Below are 25,824 nucleotides of genomic sequence, written 5' to 3' on the forward strand. Positions count from 1 at the left end.
ATTAGGGTTAGAGTTGGGCTAAAGTGGGATGGGCGAAAATGGGGGTTAGATTTGTGGTTAGGGTTGGGATTACAGATTGGTTTGGGATTGGGGTTAGGGCTGGGATTAGGGTAAGTGGTGTGTTGGGGTTAGGAGTGTGTTGGGGTTAGGGTTGGGTTTAGGGTTAGAGGTGTGTTGGGTTTAGGGATGTTTGGGTTAGGGGTGTGTTGGGGTTAGGGTTGGGATTAGGGGAGTAGGGGTGTGTTGGGGTTGGGATTGGGGGGGGTTCCACTGTCTAGGTACATCAGGGGGTCTCCAAACATGACATGGCGCCACCATTGATTCCAGCCAGTTTTGCGTTCAGAAAGTCATATGGTGCTCCCTCCCTTCTGAGCCCTGCCATGCACCCAAACAGTGGCATTTCCCACATATCGGTATCGGCGGACTCGGGAGAAATTGCACAACAAATTTTGTGGTCCATTTTCTCCTGATACCCTTGTGAAAATAAAATAAAAAATTGGTTCCAAAGTAATTTTTTTGTGAAAAAAGTAAAATGTTCATTTTTTTTCGTTTCACATTGCTTTAGTTCTCGTGAAGCACCTGAAGGGTTAATTTAACTTGAATGTGGTTTTGTGCACCTTGAAGGGTGCACTTGTTTTTTTTTAGAATGGTGTCACTTTTGGGTATTTTCTGTTGTAGAGTGACCCTCCCCTCCCAAACTGACTTCAAATGTGAGGTGGTCCCTAAAAAAAAATGGTTTTGTAAATTTTGTTGGAAAATTAGAAATCGCTGGTCAGCTTTTAACCCTTATAACCTCCTAATAAGAAAATTGTTTCCAAAATTGTGCTCATGTAAAGTAGACATAAACTATTTTGTGACACCACTGTCTGATTTAAGTGTACAAAAATTAAAAGTTTTAAAATTGCAAAATTTTCGCCAAATTTCCGTTTTTCCCTAAATAAACGCAAGTTGTATAGAAGAAATTTTACCACTGACATGAAGTTCAATATGTCAGGAAAAACTTTCTCAATCAGTGGGATACATTGAAGCGTTCCAAAGCTATAACCTGAAATGTCATATAGTGACAGTGGGTCAGAATTGTAAGAATTGGCTTGGTTATAAAGTACCAAATTGGCTCTGTCACTAAGTGGATAAGGGCAATGGTACCAAATACTAATGAAATATATGTAAACTTTTGACTTTGCAGTAAGTAATAAAAATGCCTTAAAACATTCTCTCTCTTATTATTCTGTTATTCCGGAATTTGGCAAATATTAATAATTATGGTAATCCTAATTGACCTAAATTGGGAAAGGTTTATTCTGATTTCATGGCAGATATTTAGAAAAACATGCATATATTTTTTATATATTGTGTACAGTATGTAAACTTCTGATTTCATCTGTATATGTGCCCATATATGCAATCATCTCACACACTATCCACATCGCACAAAAATTGACAACGTGACGAAAGGGTGAAAGACACACAGTGCTATTAAAATATGAACTAATAAGTGCATGCACATACGCAGCTGCATATACAAGCAAATGCTTACATAGACACACACTTATATATACCCATATATAAAGTGCCAGAGTGAATTGAAAAAAAAATATATATATTTAATGAAGAATGCGATAATATGAAGTGAAATATATACACACAAAAGCTTATGCATGACTATATAAGTGCACACGTGCATGATGACATGCAATAATGTAACCAAGCGTTGATCATGACCCAAAATATACACCCAAAAAATTAAGTGAATGAAAAAAATGACAAAACTGTGAATACACGTGTGCACTTTATTGGAAAAAGAAAATCAAAAATACATCCAGAGTAATGGGTATCAGATGTGACATGAATGCTAAAATTGGTGGTGAACCCAACAAATAGGCTCTCTATGCATGTGTCATGACTGTCACACAGCTGTGACACATGCAGCTGTGGAGCCGGACATCTGATCAGCCGATCCAGGAAGCTGGGTTCTCGCTGCAGCTTATTTGGTAAGAGCTATAGTTTGCCGAATAAGCCCTGACCTGATCAAATTCGCTCATCTCTACATATGAGTGCGCACAATACGCCCCCATAGCGGTGCCCTGGAGCTGTAGGTAGAGTACCTCCTTAAACATAAAGAAGTTGTGACTTTGCACAAGTCTGAGTGCTCGCAGCAGAAAAGCACAGAGCTTGGAATTAAGACTAGAATCCAGAAAAAATTCCACGGCCCTAATTACATCCTCATGCCTTATACAAGGATTACACGTCACATGTTACCAACCACGTTTCCTGGTCTAACTGGATACCATCAACTTTGCATAACAAAATAGTGTCCTTGAAGTGTGAGGGAAATGGCTCCACCAGTGGTTTTAGATAATGGTTGATCATTTTGCAAAGTGGCTCACATAAATTAACACCTGATACAATCGGCCTACCTGCTGGATTGACCGGTTTCTTGTGGATCTCAAGGGCATGTCACACTAAGAGATATCGCTAGCAATATCGCTATAACTAGTGACATTATAGCGATATTGCTAGCGACATCGCTGTGTGTGATACTTACCTACAACCCGCTCCCCCGCTGGTTATCGCTGATCGCGCGAGAACAGGCTGGACCGTTTCTCGTCGTCTGCTTCCTGCGGCGCTTCCTGCTGTGACGACGAGCGACGCGTGGAGCCGGGCGGGAGGACGCAGGATCGCCTGGTCTGACAGGTAAGTAGCGACCCCCGTCCCCAGCGATGTCGCTAGTGAGATCTGCCTGTGTGGCAGCTCACTAGCGACGACTTAGCGATGTACCAGCGATCCTGACAGCGTCATATCGCTGGTCGGGATCGCTGGTACATCGCTAAGTGTGACAGTACCTTCAGGAAGGAGATAGATTCCAGCCACTGTGCGATCACTGATCAGCAGCCCATCCATTTGTTTAGAAATGAGAACACCTTGATCTACCTCTTCAGACAGTGTGACCAATATTTCCAGCTTAAATTTAGACAAAGGCTTGAATGTTGGTCTTTGATAGCAATCACTATATTTAAGTTGTCTGAACATCTCCTTTTCATATAAAGATGTTGGCCAAATGACAACGTTTCCGCCATTGTCTGAAGGCTTGATTATGAAAAGTGAGGATGAATGAACTCATGGAGATCAACATCCAACACTGCAGAGACACCATCACGTGTTTCTCAACACAGTGATTCTAGAGCAATGCCCCCATCCCTTATGGGAAATATGTAAAAACATAAGCCGCGGAGACACCATCACATGTTTCTCAGCTCAAGCAATGACTAGCCAGGTCTTTCCCCGGGAAGGAACAACCACAGGAAGGGCAGTCTCCAATGGAGGAAACCACCTATGCCAAAACATGGTATCCATCCACAGACAGCTGTTTCGGGGTATTGCCCCTCATCAGTGTGGAGTAGGAAACTGGCCAGTATTTCCCATAAGGGATGGGGGCATTGCTCTAGAATCACTGCGTTGAGAAACATGTGATGGTGTCTCCGCAGTGTTGGATGTTGATCTCCATGAGTTCATTCATCCTCACTTTTCACAGTCTTCCACTAGACATTGCTCCTACTGGCCAGTTTCCTACTCCACACTGATAAGGGGCAATACCCTGAAACAGCTGTCTGTGGATGGATACCATGTTTTGGCATAGGTAGTTTCCTTAATTGGAGACTGCCCTTCCCGTGGTTGTTCCTTCTGGGGGAAAGACCTGGCTAGTCATTGCTTGCGTTGAGAAACATGTGATGGTGCCTCCGCAGCTTGTGTTTCGAAGGCTTGATTATGACATCTTTGAGGTTTTTTTTTTTTGTTTTTTTTTATAGCTCTTTCAGAGCTAATTTCTGTTTATTAGAGAGATTATCATTTTAGATATTCTTTGGGATTTGCTCAGTCTCGTGAGAGACTAATCGCAAAAACAAGTCAATCTATGTAACAGCAAAATTAATGAAACTTCTAAAATCTGAAATTTATTTTTTTTGCCTTGCTTTTTGTTTTTTCCTATGGTGAGTTTAAAAAAAAAAAAATACATCATATCAATCCTTTGTCTTTTTATTACAGTTTTTTTCCCCACACGGTTACCAGACCTGTGTGACTCAGTGAGAATATTGTAGATAGCGGTGTGGAGAAGCGATGAAAATGGGACTTGATTATATTTTTCCCGCAGTAATTTACATATTTGTGGATGACAAACACTGATGTACATTTTCACTTCATCAACACTTATGCAAATAATGGTGTTTCATCAAGTTAAATGTGCCCAGAATTCCGGAGCTATTTGCGACAAAAAAGTTCTTTTATGGCCTGCAGGATACCTATTTTGTGTTATATATTTCTCTTCACTATGGGATTCCATGGCTGGAGACATGACCAAATGGTAAAGAGTGGCCTATCGTGCACCCAATAAAATGTGCCAAGATTTTAGTGAAGTTTCTAGCACAAAGTAAGCCGCCAACTAATAGTGTAAACTTAGACTAGACAGTAATGACACACTAGGTTTATCACCCAGCGAGAACCACTGTGAACAATCAGGAGCATAAACACTGCCTAGCCTAACTTTCTGCTGTCGGGGGGCCGATTCATCAAGCCCTTTTTGCAAGAAAACTGGAGTAGAAAAGTTGCAGCTTCTAGAGTAACGCATAGTTGTGCAAAAATATGTAATGGTGCACCAGCGACACCAACTTTTTAAAAAATTGGGTGGAACGTGGCATGACTGAGTGTGGCCTATCTGAGTCACTATAATTTAGATCACAAATATGGCATAAGTTATGTCACGGGCAGCAGAAAGATAGTCCAATTCATTAAAGCGAATGTGTCATCAGAAAATTGCCTACTGCTCAAATCATGGTTTTATGTAAAAGTTATAAGCACTGTTGCGCGTGCTGACCAGACTGAACCTCACGTATCAGGCCACGACATTACACACAAAGGCCTATATTCATGCTAGACCTTCCAATTTTGTATGTATTGGCACTTCTGATCAGTTGTAATCTAATTTTATGAACCTTATCTTTTACTTTGTTTCATTTATTATATACAGTACCTGTTTTTTTTCCTCATCAGTCTTTTATGTGATTATAGACATTTTACATTTATGTTAACTGCAAAGTTTGTTGATTTTTTTATGATTTATCAATAGATTCAAAAGGCAAAGAGACAGCAGCCATGAAAGCTGATCTGCTGAGAGCGCGCAATATGAAAAGGTACATCAATCAGCTGACTGTTGCCAAAAAGCAGTGTGAGAAACGGATCCGGCTCCTTGGTGGTCCAGCCTACGACCAACAGGAAGATGGAGCCACCGATGATTCGGATTGTCCCCAGAGTCAGAAGGTATTCTTAGTCATATGTCAGTCATCAATTGTCTTTAATATAAACTTTTATTTTTGTATTTTTTTTCAGTGCTTTATACGGAGGAGCAATGCAAGAAATAGTATTTTGGTTGCCTTTGATATGTTTTAGATGCTTTCTGTAGAGGCAGAGTGTACAGTTTCTTAAGGGTCCAGTGTAAACGGGAGCAGCACTGCGAGCCTTTCTGTTATGCAGTCATATTGTTTGCCTGCAAGGGCCACTTAAAAGTGCCACTTCCAGAATGGTGAAGTTCGGGGTCAGTACTGAACACCTAGTGTCCATGCACAGACCCGAACAAGGCCTTCTCCTGAAATCCGTGTAACTGTTCAGGTTTGGCAGCCCGAACATCCGGCGTTTCCCACACTGTCATCTGTGTGACAGCGCGACTAACACTGACACTGTACTTCGGCAAGTTCGTTACTGCCGGTCAGAGAGCTGCGGTTTTCATGCTGTCATACAAATGACAGGGTGTGAGCCAGCAGCTGTGACCTGTGGTAGAAAAGTTACTGCCAGTCACAGGCGCCAGCTCATAAGAGTACTACTCTCATCATCGTATGCCTGTTCTCACAGATGGCAGCGAGAGCAGGCGAACAATAATGAGGATTCATCAGCCGGTGCCTGTGCAATAGATAAATAAAATTCAAAAAATGGCGTGGGTCACAGTGGTAAATCGGGATTTGTAGCTTTGTATTAAAAATAGTAGCGCCTGACAATTTCAAGGCTATGGTAACTGCTAGTGTTGCAGGCCAATGAGCCAGGGCCACTTTGAAAGTTATCAAATCTCATTAGTATCTCAACTGCAAGGTTGGAAAGTTTAAAAAAAAAAAAAAAAAAAAAAAATCTGCAGTCTTTGTGTGACTGCAGAATGTCATGTTGTGACAGTGTACAATGCACTCACTGTCAGGATTCCCCTGATTGTCCCCAGCGAGTGAGCAATCAGATGACCGCTTATATTTGGTCACATGCTGATTTGTCTCATCTGGCTTCTTTCAATAGAGAATTGAGAGAAGTAAGAGGAGTGACTACCCACATGCGTTGGGGATACAGAGGAACTGTGACAGTGTGCACATCACACATTGTAACAACTTGTTAGTCTGCTGTCACATAGAGTGATTGCAATTTTTTTTTTATTTCAGCCTGGAAAACTTTAAAGGGGTTTTCCCATAAACAAACTAAATTTTAATAATGGATATAATAGATCTTGGAATAAAGATAAGTTCCACAATTGGATGTGTTTTTTAAAAAAAAAACAAAAACTAAGAAAAGATTGTTCCCGTGTTGAGATATTCTAAATGTGCACCTGCTTTGTACTGTGTCTAACCGTGCAGGAACATGGTCTGATCATACTACAGCTCCTGGGCAGGGGAGGACTCAAAAGAGAGTATATAGACAGGACAGCACAGGGATCACAGCTGATTCATTTTGTGATTAAAAACAGGCAGGCAAATGTTTTCTAACAATGTGTTACTTCAAAAAAAAGAATCCATTGCGATCCCCTGATCTAATGACTGTCACCACAGGAATGCATCCAATTGTGGAACTTTTTACTATTCAAACATCTATTGATTAAAATGTTGATTGAAATTAACTTTGGAGAAGTGTGTGAAATATGTATTGAACATGTAAGTAAATGTATTTCTAAAGGTGCCATTGACATGACATTCTCACCAGATGCCAGTAACAATCCATCCAGTCCACGCAGGCAAAGAAATCAAACCATAGATGTCCATAACTTAAGTTGCGTAATAGCGAGAAATGCCACATGAAAAAAGTATTGAACACGCTTACTGAAATGTATTTAAAACTTCGTACAAAAGCCTTTGTTGGTGATGACTGCTTTAAGACAACTCCTGTATGGAGAAACTAGTCGCATGCATTAATCGGGTGTGAGTTTTGCCAATTCTTCCACACAAACACTTTTCAAATCCTGAAGGTTCTGTGGGCTCCTTCTATGAACTCTGTGCTTTAGTTCCTTCCATAAATTTTCTATTGGATTCAGCTCAGGTGATTGGCTGGGCCATTCTAGCAGCTTTATTTTCTTTCTGTGAAGCCAATTGAGAGTTTCCTTGGCTGTGTGTTTGCTGAAATATCCACCCTTATTTCATCTTCATCATCCTGGTAAATGGCAGCAGATTTTTGACAATATTGTCTCAGTAAATTTGTCCATTCATCCTTTCTTCAATTATATGAAGTTTGTCACTGCTGTATGCTGAAAAACAGCCTCACACCATGATGTTCTCACCTCCAAAATTCACTCTCGTTATGGTGTTTTTGGAGTGATTTGCAGTATCTTTTGGCTTCCAAACATTGTGTGTATATTGGTGTCCAGGGAGTTCAATTTTGATCTCATCTGACCAGACTGTATTCTCCCAGTATTTCACAAGCTTGTCTAAATGTTGTTGAGCAAACTTGAATTGCACTTGAACATGCTTTTGTTCAGCAATGGAGTCTTGTATGATGAGCGTGCATACAGGCCATGTAGGTTGATTGCAATTGTACCTGCCGATTCCAGGTCTTAGGGCCCCTTCACACATAGCGACTCACCAGCGATCCTGACAATGATATCAACTTGTCAGGATCGCTGGTGAGTCGCTACATGATCGCTGGTGAGCTGTCAAACAGGCAGCTTCACCAGCGATCAGCAACAGCGACGCCGAGTGCGCGGCGTCGCTGTGTACGTTAGTTACCAGCGTGCTGATGCAGGGATTTGGTAACTAAGGTACACATCAGGTTTCTAAGGGTCGTGCGTCACTTAGAAACCCGATGTGTACCTTGGTTACCAGCTCCCTGCATCAGCGCGTGGTAACTAAGGTACACATTGGGTTTCTAGGCACTGCGTGCCCCTTAGAAACCCTGCGATTACACTAGTTACCAGCTCCCGCTCGCTGGTCTCCCGCCTGTCACACGCAGCGATGCGTGCTGGCCAGCGGGAGACCAGCAATCAAAAAAAGTCCTGGCTATTCCAGGACGATCAACGATACCCGGCAGGGGGACGGTCGCTGGTCAGTGTCACACACAGCGATCTCGCTGATGAGATCGCTGTTGTGTCACAAAACTTGTGACTCAGCAGCGATCTCACTAGCGAGATCGCTGTGTGTGACGGGGGCTTTAATATAGTTCTCCACAGGTGGTCATTTGCTGTTGGACAGCTCTTCTGATAATTCTTCTGTCTGAAGTCTTGCAGGGAACACCTGGTTGTGGCCGGTGGGTGTATGGTGAAATAATGTTCTTTCCATTTTCATTTTATGGCCCCAAAAGTTCTCACTGGAACTTTCAGTAGTTTATAAATTATTCTGTAACCAATGCCATCAGTATCTTTTGCAACAATAAGATTGCAAAGGTCTTGAGACAGGTCACTGATTTTACCCATCATGAGCTGTTTCTTGTGTGGCACCTTCGTGATGAGACACCTCTTTATAGGCCATCAGTTGAACCTGCTGATAGTTTTCAGCTGGTGGCATGACTTTCCATGGCTTACACTTCTTTCTTCATGTGTTGAATTTTTTTTTCTCTGTGTCATTTCTCATTATTACACAACTTAATTTATGGACCTCTATAGTTTGATTTCTTTGCCTGTGTGGACTGGATGGGTTATTACCGACATCTGGTGAGAACTCCATGTCAACAGCACCTTTAGAAATATATTTACTTAGAAAATTGGTGATTGACGTCTTCAATACGGATTTCAACCGCTGTATCTTTGCCAAGCCTGAGGTAAATCAGCCAAACCTCATACTCAAATACCTGTGGAAAAACACAGGCACCATAATCTTTGTCTGAAAAAGACTACTTGCAGAGGATGTCGCCTGTCTTTCTGCACATATTGGTATCCTCTGGAAGATCCAGTGTTGGCTACAATTGTTTCTGAATGCGCTAGACACCACAATAGCATTAGTAGTTCATTGAAGATGTAGTAATGTCTCAGATAAGGAAAATCATATTTAGTGCTCGCCTTTGAACATGGCTTAATTAATCTGCATGGCATTTAATCTAATTATAGTATTATCACGGCCAAGTAGAGACGTTTAGAAGATAGGAACTAAAAGGCTGCACACTGTGCGCCCTGGAGAGCAAATCTATTAGATGCCGGAGTCATGGTTTCTGTCTAGCAGGATAGGGCACGCTGCAAAAAGCAATTTTCATTAAAGGCAGAAGATGGAGCTGAAATTCTAGAGAGCAGTAACATTGCTCTCAAATAACAAAATAGGGGCTCAAGTGGACTAAATAGTGTCTATATACAGTACATATGTGTATATAGTGTGCAGGGTCAGACTGGGACTCAGATTCAGCCCTGGCATTTCAGAGTACACAGGTCCACTTGCTATGTAGTGAATGTGATATATGTTCGTGAAATTTTGTGGATAGATGGATATACCACATTTTCTGAATACAAACTGCTGTGAAGCCAGAATAACTCTGTGAAATTTAAAGGGTCAGATGACTATATTTACGTGCAGATATAGGGTTAGTCTGCAGGCTAATGGCATTAGGCTAGTTTCACACTAGCATATGGAGGAGCTGTGGGCTTCCTCCGTGAAGCTCCGCCTCCTGCCGCACATCCTCCTGTCAGCTCCGCCTCTGTCGGCATGCGGCCTGCATACCCTATCTTTAGCATTAGGTACACAGGTCGTGCCGATGTATGTGAATGCCTCCACATGCGTCGTTTCAACAGTGCGGCGAGCGCACCAAAATGCAACATGCTGCTTTTGGCGCAGGTCTCCGCACCGTCAAAACCATGCATGCAGAGTCATCCGCATACATCGGCATGGCCTGCGTACCTAATGCTAAAGATAGGGTACGCAGGCCGCATGCCGACAGAGGCGGAGCTGACCAGAAGAGGTGCAGCCGGGGGCGGAGCTTCACGGAGGAAGCCCGCAGCCGTCTGCAGCTCCTCTATACACTAGTGTGAAACTAGCCTTAGAAAGGTGAGACTGACAGCCGGAGTGCACTGATGCACCGCCAGCTGGCAGTTAAAGAAAGAACGCATTGACCAAGGGCTAGCCCTACCCACAAAGTGAACTTCCTATTAAGTGTGGGGCTGGTCTCTGCTCTTCAAGTTCTCACCCCACAATGCACACTAACAGTGCGCTCTCTTTCCAGCTCGTCACTTCTCATCAGTCTGCCCGATGGCACGCTGTCGCTGCGCACTGTCACTGTGCACTGAGAAGAATATTCCACAGTGACAAGTTCCCACTGTTCATACATTGGAACTGACAACCTAAGCATGCTCTGTGGAGCAGAGGCTAGCCCGGCCCTTGAAGTGGACATCATTGATTTACAATTAGTGGGGACAGAGGCTGTGTTACTGACCTTAGCCTCTGGATGATGACTCGTTTGAGTATCCCAGCATCCAATGGGCATTCTCAAATGGAACATCATCAAAAAGGAAATAGGCAAAAAATAACTAAAGCATGTATTGCACCCTTACATTGTCATTAGCTCCTTTTTGTTGCGTAGTGATTGATTGATGTAAAATGACAGGGGATGTCCACCAGTCGGACAACCTCTTCTCAATCACTATTATTTTATTCCTCCCAGTAAAACAATGACTCTTTTACTCGCTTCTGCTGCCGGTGCAGTTTTTGGCGATCACTGTGGCAATTCAGGCGCTCCTTCACTCTCTCCTCCTTTTGGAGGTGACTGACATCTGAAGGAGGTGAGAAAGCAGCCATAGCTCTCACTTCCTCTGGATTTATCCAAAAAGCGATGAGAGTGAAGGCAGCAATGATTGGTCACAGGGACTGCATGACATAACAATATTATGCAACCCCTGCAAGAGCCAGTGCCGACACCACTGGAACTGCTCGGAGTTGAGTATAGGTGTTATTATTTTACAAGGGAGAACACATGGATTTAGAAGAGGTTAAACAAGTAAGGCCTGTTTCACACATCAGTTTTTTTGGTCAGTCAAAATCTGCTAAAATAGCGGATAACGGATCCGTTCTTGTACTGACCACAACGGTTGGCACCGGACCGTTATTTTAACTGATCAGTCAAAGGAAGAATTTTAAAGGAACCGCTGCCTGGGGAAGGAGAGAGAGAGAATGAATTTTTCAGCCACCAGAACAGAGTTTAGGGTTAAATTTGCAGCTGAGTGAAGTCTTTCGGGCATGCGCAGTGAGAAATGCGGATCCGGCTGCCCAAAAAAACGTTGCATGGTCCGTTCGGGCATGTCGGCGGACGTCACAATTTTGGCGGATCCACAAAAACCCGGATCCAATGGATGGCCATCCGTCAAGATCCGCCGGTAATGCAACTCAATGGGAAAAAAAACTGATCCGCCAAGAAAAATGGCGGATCTGTTTTTTTGCAAAACGGCGGATTTTGACTGATGGACACAAACGGATGTGTGAAACAGGCCTAATCAAACCATGTAAATCAGTGGGTGACCAACTAATCTGGGTATTGATTTTTCTAGACTAAACCTGTGTAAGCACAACCCTGTTGGTGTGAGTGACATGATTTTCAAAAGCGCCATTACCGCCAACTCTTTGCAGACTTTGTGATTGGCAAAGTCCGGCGTCACTGCTGCCTCCCTTGCAGTGTGCCAATGAAATTCAGGTACACTCAACTTCATTGTTTGTTCCTAGAGAGTAGAAAAATGTCCACATGCTCAAAATTTGCAGGGAGTCAATGATGACCCTGGTTTAGGTGGCTAGGGCAGCTGTCAGGTTCTCATTAATGTGTATTGGGGGCTTTTGTGAGCAGGAAGCTCTAATCACGGCATGAATATGGAAGTGGCATGTTATCTGCGGAACTCACCTGAGCATGCTGCTCTACTGTCTGTGTCTGCTGCTCTTGCTGGGCTGGCTGAGTTATAAGCATGATTAAGTGGAGTGGTTGCATCGGCATCATCCATCCTTCTTCCTTCATATACTGAATGCGGATAGGAAGAAGCGAAGGTGAGATCACCACTGGACTTAATCACTGAGCAGCACAGGAATCTAAATAGAACATATAGACTGCCAGGGGGAAGGTTTGTATGTGCGTGCCAGGAGTGAAAAAGCCACCCACAGTTAACACTGGCCCATCTGACATTTGCCACAATTGCCAGATGTCCAGTCCGGCCCTGATATGTATAATGACACACATGCTAAATATACAAATACAGGTGCTCCTCACTGAATTAGAATATCAGCAAAAAGTTAATTTATTTAAGTTCTTCAATACAAAAAGTGAAACTCCTATAGAATCATCACAGAGTGATCTATTTCAAGTGTTTATTTCTGTTAATGTTGATGATTATGGCTTACAGCCAATGAAATCCCAAAAGTCATTATCTCAGTAAATTAGAATACTTTATAACAGCAGCTTGTAAAATTATTTTAAAATCCGAAATGTGGGCCTACTGAAATGTATGTTCAGATTGCAATTTAGTGAGAAGCACCTGTGTGTATGTATGTATGTATGTATATGTATGTATTCTTTAGTTTGGATATTATGCAATCATGGCAGCTTGCGCCTAGATAGCTAGATATATTTGTGTGTATTTTATATATCAATCTATGTTGAAACAGCGAGAAGGAATAATAGTTATATATTGAGAGAGGTAAAAGAAAGCTGATGCAGCACTATAGCAGGTAAGGGTGCAAATCCAGGTATTTCTAACAAATACACAGGTAGATATGATGCAAAAAATGGCAGCAGTCCCTAGATTCGTGTGAAAAGAAAACACTTTGCCTTTATTAAGCCACGTGGTTACAGAAACCATTCAGTTCCTCCTGGAGTCTTTTTCAAGCTGTCTTAAATAAGGTTGCGGGGGAAACTAAAACATGACACATGGTCTAATAAAGGCACAACGTTTCCTTTTCACTTCAGTCTTATGAGTGCTGCCAGTTTTTTGTATCCTATATGTTGTGAGAAAGATATGGTCTTAAAGCCACTTTCCACATTGACAAAGAATGCACGTAGCATAGTTGTAAGGCTATGTGCACACGTTGCGGAAGTGCTGCGGAAATTTCTGCAGCATTCTGCCACTCCCTGTTGCAGGAAATATGCATGCGGAATTGGCACTAGCGTTTTGCAAGTGTAATTAGCTTGCAGAATTGCTAGCGTTTTCCAAGCGATCTGTAGCATCGCTTGGAAAACTGACAGGTTGGTCACACTCGTCAAACAGTGTTTGACAAGTATGACCAACTTTTTACTATTGAGGCCGCCTATGCAGCATGTGACTCTGTTTTTATCTATTTGTGGGTATATCTACACGTTTTTATGATGGTGTGAAATAAAGAATTGTTTTTGATTATTCAGCTGTGTGATCAGACAACTTTTTTGTTCGATTTATATCCTCTGAAGTAGGTAGACTATCTGAACATTTATTTATGCAAACAATTGATCATTGAAAAACGCATGGAACACTGAATCCTCCATGTTTTTATCCATTTTATAGGGATCCCCACAGACTTTAATGGCTGAAATTGATCTGCAAAACAGAATAGGACATGCAGTGAATCATATACCTGAGGCATCAGTTAGTTTTTAAACGGGATCTGTCAGCAGGTTTTTGCTATCTGAGGACATAATGAGGAAGAGGTTAAAACAACAAATTCAGCGACGTGTCACTTATCAGGCTATGTGCTGTAGTTTACTTACAATGAAGGCTTTATCACCAGGAAATTATCATTGCTGTGACTAGCTGGCGTGTGAGCCCTGGTCTGACTCCGCCCACTCCTGTGATAAGAGGCTCACTGTCCATTGACAAAGATCATACAGAGCCTGCTGTAGGCAGTGGCAGCTTTCTCAGCTCTGCTACTATGCTGCGTCTAAGAACTCTGATTATGTCACAACTGCTGCATCCAATAATCTAAGTGATACATCATTGGATTCAGCTTTTCTTTGCCCGTATCAGGCTGCTCTAAGATAAGGTAGCAAAAACCTGCTGACAGATTCCCTTTAAATTAGATGTATATGTGGAACTCGATGGTTCCATGTCCTGTCTGAGAAACAGAAACAGACTGCACACTGATGTGTGTATGTAGCCTAAATAAATGAAACGTCCTCGTTTACAAGGTGAATTACATGTTTTTATTTGTATGGATTCCCTATGAATACTAACCACTCAGTGACAGTTTGACCTTTATAAAACATGGCCTCCATAGGAAGAACATTATGTGAGTCAGGCATATTAGATAGATGGGATGTAGCGGGGGACCTCATTTATTTTCATGAAAAGTACAACAGTAACCGTGTCTTATACTGTGAAATGGCTGTTTGTGCTGTGGCCTCTCACCAAAGGAGTAAAAAGTGCTGTATGAACAGCATCCTGGAAAACTAAGTGTAATATTGCAAGCAAATTACAATGAATTATAAACTATTCTTTGTATTTTTTTTGATTTTTTTTTTTTTTTTTTTTTGTATTTGATGTATTTTTTTTATTTATATTATTATTATTATTTATTTATATAGCACCATTGATTCCATTATATTTAACTATCATGTTGTTGTGGACGCCCCTTCCAAGGAGAGCAAATTTCAGTTGTGATATAAACTATCTCCAGATCTGTCATTATTGATTTAAAATGAAATAAAATAAATACGATGCATCGGAGGCAAGAAAATACACACAGCCAGTGTCTGTCTGTGTACAATTCTTGTCTGGTTCTCAGATGCCCGGTCACAAGTCTTTATTACAACTATAGAGATAAGAAAGTGGGAATGGCTTCTTACATTGCATTACCTAAAGGCCCCGTCACACTAAGCGAGATCGCTAAAGCGTCTCCGATTTTGTGACGCAGCAGCGATATTGCTAGCGATATCGCTATGTGTGATACTTACCTCCGACCGGCTCCCCCGCTGGTTATCGCTGATCGCGCGAGAACGGCCTGGGCCATTTCTCATCGTCAGCTTCCTGCTGGGCTTCCTGCTGGCGTCGACGAGCGACGCGTGGACGCGGGCAGGAGGACGTCTTCATCGCAGCGTCTGACAGGTAAGTAACGACCCCCGACCGCTGCTATGTCGCTCGTGAGATCTGCCTGTTTGGCAGCTCACTAGCGACCACTTAGCGATGCACCAGCGATCCTGACCGGGTCGTATCGTTGTCGGGATCACTGGTGCATCGCTGAATGTGACGGTACCTTAAGACAGAAGATATGTAAGTTGGGAAAAGCAAAATTCAAACCATTTCTATCCAGATTACTAGACTTTCAGAGACAAAGTAATGTTTAACACAGACATCTCTATATCAGAGACAACACCCTGTGTTATTGCTTTTACGAATAACACTTATAAAGCTATATAGTAAAATGCAGAATTAGCAAAGATATATATGGTAGGTATATTTAATTGTTCAAAATAATAAAGCAAAGTATAAATATTTACAATAACAATGTGTAGATCCTATGTATTAGAAGTCAAGAAAGTCTACAATGCCATTAGGTTGCTCCGCCTCAAGGGCTGATAACTGCAACAGGTGCCTTTACCGCAAGGGATAATCCTTGGCAATGACCAAATAAACCATAAGGTTAATGAGTAACCATCATTGTTATGTCTATTTCAGAACTCAATAGTCCTTATGAAGATAAGTGGTTTTGGAAGATATCTTATCAGAGAAATCTGATTATTTTATTTTTTTCGTCTTCTGGACTGATCATTTATCCTCTATTCACTGATAAATTCTATGGTTATTGAGGACTGATTGTTACATTACTGAGATAGGAGATGACATCTGTTACTGATGAGTCTATGTAAAAGAGAGGAGGGAGGAGCCAGAGACAAATCCCCTCCCCCTCTGGTCTACATAGAACCTTATCAGTACCAACTGTCATCTTGTATGTAGACCAGGGGGGGAGCAGCTCTGCCTCCAGGTCCTCCACCATCACCTTCTCTTTATATAGGAGATAATTATTACTACTGATAAGATTCTCACTAATGTAACAATCTGTCTTCACTGAATACAGAATTTACCTGTGAGTTGAGAATTAAGAAAATGAAAGATCAGTCCTGACGGGGAAAAAAAAATTATCTGCTCTGATATATTACAAGGCTGCTTATTTTAATGTGTACTAGTGACTTATGTAATAAAAATGTAAGGGATTGTTAACCTTTAAAGGGAAACTCATCATTATGTCATACCCCAGACTAGACGCGTGTATGCAGTGCTGATTCAACCCTTAACTTTCTTGTAGAAATCAGTTTTGCAGTTTTAGAAAAATCCATAGATGACCTTGCATGCTAATGAGTTGCAAGTGCAGCGGGGTGGGACATTGCACTTGCATTTCTCCTCCCTCTCTCCCTTATTCTCCATCCATTGACTGCATCCTGTCTTTGACTGACAGGTCACTGAAATGTGAGTGACTTGGTGTCAGGAGACAGGCAGTGGGCAGAGAATAGAGAGAATCCGGAGCGGTGTAAGTGCAGGCAGGGACCACCCGCTGTAAGTGCAGGCAGGGATCACCCGCCCTCCCTGCAGCTTATTACATAACATTTTAACTATGGATTTCTAGAAGTATTCACTAAAATCTAATTGCTCACAGATGATGGCTTCTCTGTTAGTTGACCTCATCTTCTCTATCTGGCCCAGACAAGTGTAGAGTTTGCTTCATCTTTGTTCTCTAGCTTCTGGATCCACCCCAACTCTATACAGGAGCACAAATTAATTTATACTTCAGACCAGGTGCCTAAATGAAGACTCCAAACTAGAATTTTAGACTAAATGCAGTCCCTAAACCAAATCGCCTAAATAAATACAGACCCCCAAACCACCCGAACTGTTAAACTTTTGAAGAAAATGACAGTAATTCCATCCTTGGCTCCGTAAGCTGCTCCCTATAGGATAGAAGGTAATAAGGTTTCCAGCTGACCACCCGCCCTCATGTGCCTGTATCTTTTCCCCACTCCCCATTGTGGACATACTTTACCAATAAGCACGGGCCTCTCTCCCACTCATATATAAGACCATGTGCACGTTTGGTTTTGCAGCAGAAAAATCTGCTGGAAATACAAGAGTGTTGGCAGGAAAGACACTGAGTAAAATATGCACAGTTTTTCCACATTTTTACTTGTGGCTTTTTTCTTCATTCATTTGAACCGGTGAAAAACACTAGAAAAAAACCTGACATACTGCAGATTTGGAAAAATGCTTTTGTGTTCTTGTATTGCTGTTTGGGCATTCAGGGATCGCTGCACATGGTGGTTTTATTGTAACAGTTTATCACCACAACGCTCAATAAAGCTCTCTGGTGAGCACTGTGGGTGGACGACCAAAGCTCCCACTTTATAATCCGCCATTGCTCGTAGAGCATGAGATGTACAGTATGGCCAACCTAATGCTCCTTAATGTGGGCATGAAATGACTCCGGGGTGTAGCTAGGTCCTGGAGTTCTGTGTTCCACCTTGTCAGCTTCCGGGCAAGGACTGTTGGGGAGATGGAATCCTGAAAATATTGTCTTTACATGGATGTGAACATACTCTGCATGCCCTAAGATGTCATTTTTTCCCTGTTTCGTGTGCATAGATGTCTGACGCCTCGTTCCCCAGAATTGCTGCAGATTTTCTGCCTCCTGATAGATAATCACCTGCATATTCTCCACAGCTAATCACGCTCTTCTGGGAAATGTTTGCTATTTCAGATCATCCAGTTTGATGACATTCTGAGTAACCCATCATTCAGGGAACACTTCAGAACGTACATGGAGAAAATCGATAAGAGAATCCCAATCAGTTTCTGGGAGTCTGTGGAGTACCTGAAGAATGCCAATAAGGTACTGAAATGTGTCTGCACGTGTAGTCCACCGTATTAATCGCTCTAGCTGAATGTCCTGAGAGAGGTTTATTCTTTACCTTGGCAGGTTCTCAGTAAAAAAAAAAAATCTACTGCGCTTTAAAATGTTTTTAACATTTTTTATTAAATACCTTGGGAATTGGTAAAACCAGGTAGAAGTAAGGGGTATAGAGTAATATTATAGCAGGTGCTCGTTCACCTGCTTTCAGGGCTAGGGGCGATCGCCAGAGCAAGTTATTTCAGTGACCAAACTCTTAAAGGGGGTCTGTCACCCCCATATCCAGCTACTTAGAAGGTAGAACCTATAGCAAAAAAATCACAGCTGTAATCTACCTATTCACCTTTAATCCATAAACAAATGCGGCTCTTTGATGCCCCGTTTCACCATGCAATTTGCAAGTATAGCACTGTCCCCGAGCTTGATTGGTTGATAGTCTCTGTTTCTCTATCGCCTTATTGGGGGACACAGAAACCATGGGTGTATGCTGCTGCCACTAGGAGGCTGACACTATGCAGAAAAAAAAAGTTAGCTCCTTCTCCGCAGTTTACACCCCTCCGACAGGAAGTAGGATGTTCAGTTTAGCTTAGTGTCAGTAGGAGGTGGACACGGGTCTTTCGTTAGACCCCTATCTACCTCAATGTGCGTCGTTCCTTTTCAGGTACAGAAGGGATACAGAGTGAATAGTCACATCTGTACTCCCACAAGAGACTAGGAGTACGGCGTGTACTGCCACCCCATATCCTCTTACGTCTAGCCGGCAGGACCCAGACCCCTAGCACAGAAGCGTGCTTAGGTGAGGCAGACCCGGTCCTGGCCCTTCGTCTCCCACCTACTCGCCCACCAGAGACTGTTTGTTGGATGAGACGTGACATCCTGAAACCTTTTTCCGGACGTCGGACACCACAGGGAGAAAAGGTACCATTTTTTCCTAGGAAAGAACTTCGCATAAGAAGATGGGATAAAGAAGAGGAAACCCCTTTTAGTCTTGGCCGGCTTAATCGGGCCTAGTCCTCCCCTCATCTGGCCGCTCTCCTGCCGCACATGTGAAGAGCTCATCTCCTGCCGGCAGATCACTTCAGGCTTCCCCCAGCTCGTACCCTATTCAGCAGAATAGGTGATGGTGGGCAGCAGCCAGCTCCCCTCAGCGCGGGGCTCATGCCCCACCGCTTCCCCCCGCACCTGACCTTTCCGGTAGGATTCAGGGGATAGCTCCAGGTTTTTCGGGCCTCCGCCCCCCCCCCCCCCTTCGTCGGCGGTCTCCTGTGTCTAATCTAGGCCCCGGCTTCAGTTGCGACCTAGTCTTTGGTAGCTCCGCCCCCCCGTTCTCGTATCCGGCGGGCTTTTTTCCCGCCCGTCTCTCTTCAGCTCCCGGCGCAAACTCCGCCCTATGTCCGGCTACCTTGCGGCGCACAGAGAAGACACATCGCCGCCATCTTCCTGCTGTAATGATTCCTGCCTGCGCCCTGAGTCCACGGTTAGATCCGCCCCCGCTCGGGCTGTGCAGAGTGGAGGTCTGGACAGCGCCCCTCTTCTAATGTGGGTAGCTGGGGGCCCTGTGCGGCCATATGGGGGTGAGCGCACCGATAATGATTTCTGCCTGCGGGCAGCGCGGGCCTTGTCACCTCAAGTCCCTTACAGTAAAATTTAAGCAGCCCCACGCTATCGGCAGGTCCAGAGATGTGGCAGATTATCCTACTTTGGTATTGGCTCCTCTGCTATGCGTTATAGTGATAGTTTCTCGGGTATTAGATCCTGTAGAGCACAACCGTTATTGGCGTAATAAGTTCTCCTGGGCCGTACAATCAATAGTGGCTCTAGCGTTACAGTGCCCAGTTACTCACGTAATGATATTCCGGAGCCTTACAGTCCCTGATGTAATAGTACTCTGCAGTCGTAATACTACTCTGCAGCCATGCAGTCACATAATGGTACTTTGCAGCCGCACAGTTACTGACGTATTGATACTCAGAAGCGTTACAGGCACAGACGTAATAGTATTCTGTAGCCATTCAGTCACGTAATGGTTCTCTGCAGCCGAACAGTTACTGATGTAATGATACTTGGGAGCGTTACAGTCTCTGACGTAATAGTGCTCTGCAGCCATACAGTCTCGTATTGGTACTTTGCAGCCGCAGAGTTACTGACGTATTGGTACTCAGGAGCGTTACATGCACAGACGTAATAGTACTCTGCAGCCATTCAGTCACGTAATGGTTCTCTGCAGCCGAACAGTTACTGATGTAATGATACTCGGGAGCGTTACAGTCACTGACGTAATAGTACTCTGCAGCCATACAGTCTCGCAATGTTACTCTGCAGTCACACAGTTTGACGGAAATGGTACTCTGAGCCGTATAGTCACAGGCTTAAGAGTACCCTGGAGCCGCACAGTCACTGACGTAATAGTACCCTGGTGCCGTACAGTCACAGACGTAAGGGTAATATGAAACCGTACAGTGCTCTGAAGCCGTTCAGTCACTGTCTTATTAGTTACCTATAACCGGTAATAATCTACAGCAGTGCAATCCTGGTTCAATAATAATCCAGAGCCGTACATTCACTGGAATGATAGGCAGACACACATAGGGATGCTGGTGCCCCGGCATAACAACTGCGTCCATATCCCCTGCACCCAGGCATTAGTCCTTAATTTTCCTGCCCTCCGGACGTTGACTTTGCTCTGCTCTAAGCAGTATAAAGGCCTGCCTCTACCCCTTCACGTCTGCTGTGTTTGGGCCGGACTTTCAGCTTCATACAAGTCCGTGTTACCCTGCAATTGTCTGCTGTGCGTCAGTGTAGTAAGATGCTGACCACAACCAGCAGATCCAGAGGTTGCGACCAAGGCGCACAACAGAGAGTAGAGTTTAGTCTCCCTCTGATTCTAGGCCTACTGTTCTACAGTCAAAAGAACGGACTGGTCAAGTTATACCTCAGGACAGTCTTCATGGTGCGGCACACTACACGTATTACTGTTATTCTGCCTAATGTCGTCAGGTATTCATGCCTAGACCGCATCCCAGAGGCTGTGATTCTGCCTAATGTCGTCAGGTATTCAGACCATCACGCAACAAAAATTGGCTCTTTCCTATACCCTTGTTCGGGTTCTCTCTCAAGATAATAGGGGCAGATTGCAGCTGGGTGCTATCCGCTACCACGGCTTCAGACGCACCATCTACCAGGTACAGTGGTTGAAAGTGCTGTGCTTCAGGGGAGACGTGGCTTCGCTGACCGCTGCAGTGGTACTGGTGCTCTGTACCATATTCAGATAAGTCAGACGCTCCAGCCTTCAGGTTCTTCGCGTCCCATTGCAGCAGTGTTCGGTTCCTATCGAGCACATGCATACACCTCTTCCAGACGTGTTTGTTCGATACTTGCCGTCTTTCCGGTAACTCAACCATACCCGAGGTTGATCGGCTACACCGGTCCGGCTCTTCTGTCCTATTGTCAGGTGAGTCAAAGGCGCCTTCTCTCGCGCCCCTCAGGGTCTTTTACAACTTCTGCCTAAGCTCCCGTCTAATCACCACTCTGGAAGGTGACGGTATGTATTACTTCTGGTGGACTGCAGCTGCGGTACAGACCGCTTTCAGGTGAGTCAAGGACACCTGTCATTATTATTATTATTATTATTATTTATTGTTATAGCGCCATTTATTCCATGGCGCTTTACATGTGAGGGGGGTATACATAAAAACAAGTACAATAATCTTAAACAATACAAGTCATAACTGGTACAGGAGGAGAGAGGACCCTGCCCGCGAGGGCTCACAATCTTTAAGGGATGGGTGATAATACAGTAGGCGAGGGTAGAGCTGGTCGTGCAGCGGTTTGGTCGATCGGTGGTTACTGCAGGTTATAGGCTTGTCGGAAGAGGTGGGTCTTCAGGCTCTTTTTGAAGGTTACATATTCCATAGCCTATAACATCTGTGGGTTGTTATCAGTTAAAATTTAGGCCCTACCGCGTACAGGCGGAGCGGATCTCGGCAGCAGCATAAGTAGATACTCCACCTTCAGGTAGGTTAGACACTCTTGTGTCCGGTACGGATCGTCGCAGTTTACTGCGGCATGCTTTGGACTCTAAGTGTGAATTGCTCCGCAGGAGTTTTGTCCACACGTTCTGATTATTCTTTTCCTAACTACTCAATTGGTCAGTTTACAGTACTATCCGCAGGCCATCTTTACTGCCTGGTGTGTTATACTTATTAATGATTGGCCAATAGTACCTTTTAGGGTCTGGTATATACTGAGGGCCTTGAGCTACCACAATACTTGAGCCCCTTATTGTCGATACTTACCTATCCTTTTTTACAGACACCCGGATAAAACCTACCGCAGCTCAGAGATGGGACTTCCAACCGTGACGGGAACAAGTATCCCACCTCAGACAGGAAGGGGATCTGACTCTGCGCAAGCATCGGACAGGGTAGAAACCTGATCCAGTCCGGGATCTAATAGAGAATCTAGTGATAACGAGTTTCTCCCTTCCGCTGGAACCGTATCCTTTCACTGTTATTCTCTGGTGCGTGTTATCCTAGACTCCGCAAACGGGTCTACGCACTGCAATTCCTTCCCGGTTCCAGAGGACCAAGCATGGATTTGGTCATTTACATCGTCAGACGGATTCATCTTCCTTTCATCAGCCTAGTTGTCTTCTAGTGTATAAGTGATCTACCTAGAGCAAGCTTTCTTTGCAGTTGACATACTCCATATTTTTTTCAGGGACTTTCCTTGCTACACTGTTCATTTTTTTCTTTTGATCTCAGTCTGCAGAACTGACTTCAGCCGTTTCTAAACAAAGGGACTCCTCAATACATCTTTTCATTCCGGAGAGTTTCGCAGAGTTCACTACGTCTGCGACTACAAGCCCTCCGGTTCCAGTTACCTCCACTACGGGTCTTCCTCCCCTAGACGGGCATCCCTCAGGGATACCAACGGCAAGCTCACACAGCAGTTGCCAAGCTCAACCTTGGAAGCACCCGCCGCTATATCTTAGGCTGGTTTCACATTCGCGCTTTTTAAGCGCACGCACGGCCGGGGGTAGCTCCGCCCCCGAGCCGGCTCTCTGCCCGGCGTGCCCGCCCCTTCCTTGTAGCGCCGCCTCCTAGCGCACAGCGGCGCCTGCGATCGGCGCACCCTATCTTTAGCATAGGGTGCGCAGATCGTGCGCAGGCCGTGCGCTAGTTGCGCTTTGACCTGCGCTGCGCACTTTTGACGGTGCGCCGTGCGCGCCAAAATCCGAAAAGTTTGATTTTGGCGCGCACGGCGCACCGTCAAAAGTGCGCAGCGCAGGTCAAAGCGCAACTAGCGCACGGCCTGCGCACGATCTGCGCACCCTATGCTAAAGATAGGGTGCGCCGATCGCAGGCGCCGCTGTGCGCTAGGAGGCGGCGCTACAAGGAAGGGGCGGGCACGCCGGGCAGAGAGCCGGCTCGGGGGCGGAGCTACCCCGGCCGTGCGTGCGCTTAAAAAGCGCGAATGTGAAACCAGCCTTAGCCCCGTCTCCACCGGGTTGCAAAGTTCTATATTCGAGTGGCCGAGTTTGCTCATCAGAGCATTCTCTCTGGAGACCGGTTGGAAGAATTGACCGTTCTCTCTGTCCAAAAACCTTTTTTCTTGCATTGAGGACATGGTTTTACACCTTCCCGAGTCCATCAGACTCGTTCCCATCTAAGGATCCTTTTTTGGCTTACGGTTTCACAAACGAAATTATCCCCAAAGATGTCCCTCGCCAACTTACCGTTCCTTCGGTTTGGCTCCTCCAGACCAAATGTTTAAGTAGGCCTCCAGAAGGGTGAGCTGACCCCTTTCCTCGTGCTAACCTCGTTGTTCTGCAGTGCATTTCCTCAACATGGCTCGCTGAGGATCTAGGATTGAGTCCATCCTTGTTTTTTGGTCAGGAAAATACTTCTGCGTTCAGCATTCGCCAAGATTTTTACTTTGCTCCATGAAACCTTTATCCAGGCCCTGATTTATTCAGAACTTCGGAAATTTCGGTTTTGTTTGTTTTTCAAAACAGACAGGTTCATTATCTTCTTGTTCATTTGGTAGCCTTCCCTTTCAGACTTTCAACTACTCCTGAGGTCTCAGAGAGTTTGTAGCAGCTGTGGTGTGCTTCCGGTGGATCAATGATTCAGTGTCCTCGGACTTACCCTTCATGATGCTCTCTCATCAGGCTATCTAGCCAGAGCAACGGTTCTTATCAGGTTTGGACTTGAAGCGTAGAGGTCTTCCGACCTCCTGGTCAGCGGCTGATCGCTGAATCCGGTTGGCATGGTGAGATCACCTGGTCAAGAAAGACTGCGTTCCTCCGAATACGACACACCCTGCCCGGGCAGTGTTTGTCCTCCTGGCGGTGCTCTTTCGGTCTTCGCCCGACACCTCTACAGAGGATATGTCCTCCATAGGCCCACGAGGCTTTTCAGAGCCCATGCCGAGCTTAAAAAGATCTTGCAGGTGGACCTGGCAAGGGACGATGGCGAGTCCCTCGTCCTGATGGGAGTTGTCCGCTGTTCCCTCCCCTTGGGGACTGCTTTGGGACGTCCCATGGTTTCTGTGTCCCCCAATAAGGCGATAGAGAAAACAGGATTTTTAGTTGCTTACCGTAAAATCTGTTTCTCTGAGCCTTCATTGGGGGACACAGCTCCCTCCCAAGTTGAACAGCCTTTTACTGTATTATAGTGTTACAGTTTGAGTTTGTGTTTTCTGTGGTTTCTGTCTCATTCACAGATTGCTTCTCCTACTGCTTTCTTACTAACTGAACATCCTACTTCCTGTCGGAGGGGTGTACACTGCGGAGAAGGAGCTAACTTTTTTTTTCTGCATAGTGTCAGCCTCCTAGTGGCAGCAGCATACACCCATGGTTTCTGTGTCCCCCAATGAAGGCTCAGAGAAACAGATTTTACGGTAAGCAACTAAAAATCCTGTTTTCTTGCACATGGACAATGGAGAAGTCTAGTGGCACGCGCGGTGTCAGCAGAGCAGCTCTCCCTCTTCTGGTCTGCTCAGTTGTGGGGGCATCACTACTAGTGAAGAGCGAACATGTGACACTAATGGAAGCCAATCTGAGCAGACAGAGGTTGGCACTGGGCAGAACAGGCAAGTTAGCGACTACTCGCCTGTAAATTCTTGGCTTCATAAGAAAAAAATAGAAAAGTTCCTGATAAACCCTTTTAAGTTGCTGAATTTGCAGCTGGGGTGGGTGACAGGCTTTCTTAAACTTATCATAACTTTGCTATCATTGCATAAACAGGAGGCATAAAATGTTATTTCTGAATTTTGCTTAATGGACATTCTGTCACCAGGTTTTTGCCACCTAGGTTTTATTTGCTGGGCTTTTTGATGCACTCTTAATAAAATCAGTCTTTCATAAGCAGATTATCACTTTTCATGAGCTTTGTATAACTCTGTCCCCACAACTGGTTGGCAGCTTTATCTTTACACTGTGCGTAGGCAGAAAGCTGCCAATCAGTGGTGGGGACAGAGTTATACAGAGCTCAGAATACAGTGCTAGAACTGAAGGCAATAAAACAGTGATTTTATCAAAACTGCAGGTAGCATCAGTGGAATCGGGGTCTCTGCCCCAACATCATGCTGCTCTCAAAGGAAACCTGTCACCATGTTTTTGAAAGCCCATCTAAGAAATACACCCAGTGATAACTCATAGTAATGTAAGTCAGTGCCAAATTGCATTGTCTTTTTAGACCTCTTGGAGTCTTATGTAAGGCTGGTTTCACACTTGGGGTTTTTTGCGCATGCGGTTTTTCCCTATACTTAACATGGG

At 44.4% G+C, this 25,824-nt stretch overlaps 1 protein-coding gene and 1 long non-coding RNA gene across 3 annotated transcripts in view; both read left to right on the forward strand.

Annotated features, from left to right (window-relative positions):
• The window catches only part of SNX25 (sorting nexin 25), a 385,706-nt gene that overhangs the window by 311,865 nt on the left and 48,017 nt on the right, over positions 1 to 25,824 (forward strand). For both annotated transcript variants that reach the window (XM_073578576.1, XM_073578585.1), the window contains exons 7-8: positions 5,120 to 5,310; positions 17,895 to 18,026. In XM_073578576.1, the coding sequence (XP_073434677.1) occupies positions 5,120 to 5,310; positions 17,895 to 18,026 (323 nt within the window). The remainder of the gene's footprint in view (positions 1 to 5,119; positions 5,311 to 17,894; positions 18,027 to 25,824) is intronic.
• LOC141089625 (uncharacterized) lies at positions 21,632 to 22,922 on the forward strand. Its single transcript, XR_012232353.1, has 2 exons — positions 21,632 to 22,539; positions 22,808 to 22,922. It is a non-coding gene; the product is annotated as an uncharacterized lncRNA (long non-coding RNA).

Source organism: Dendrobates tinctorius, unplaced genomic scaffold (assembly GCF_039654945.1).
Source record: "Dendrobates tinctorius isolate UK_male_01 unplaced genomic scaffold, ASM3965494v1 ptg000008l, whole genome shotgun sequence".
NCBI classification, from domain to species: Eukaryota; Metazoa; Chordata; class Amphibia; order Anura; family Dendrobatidae; genus Dendrobates; species Dendrobates tinctorius.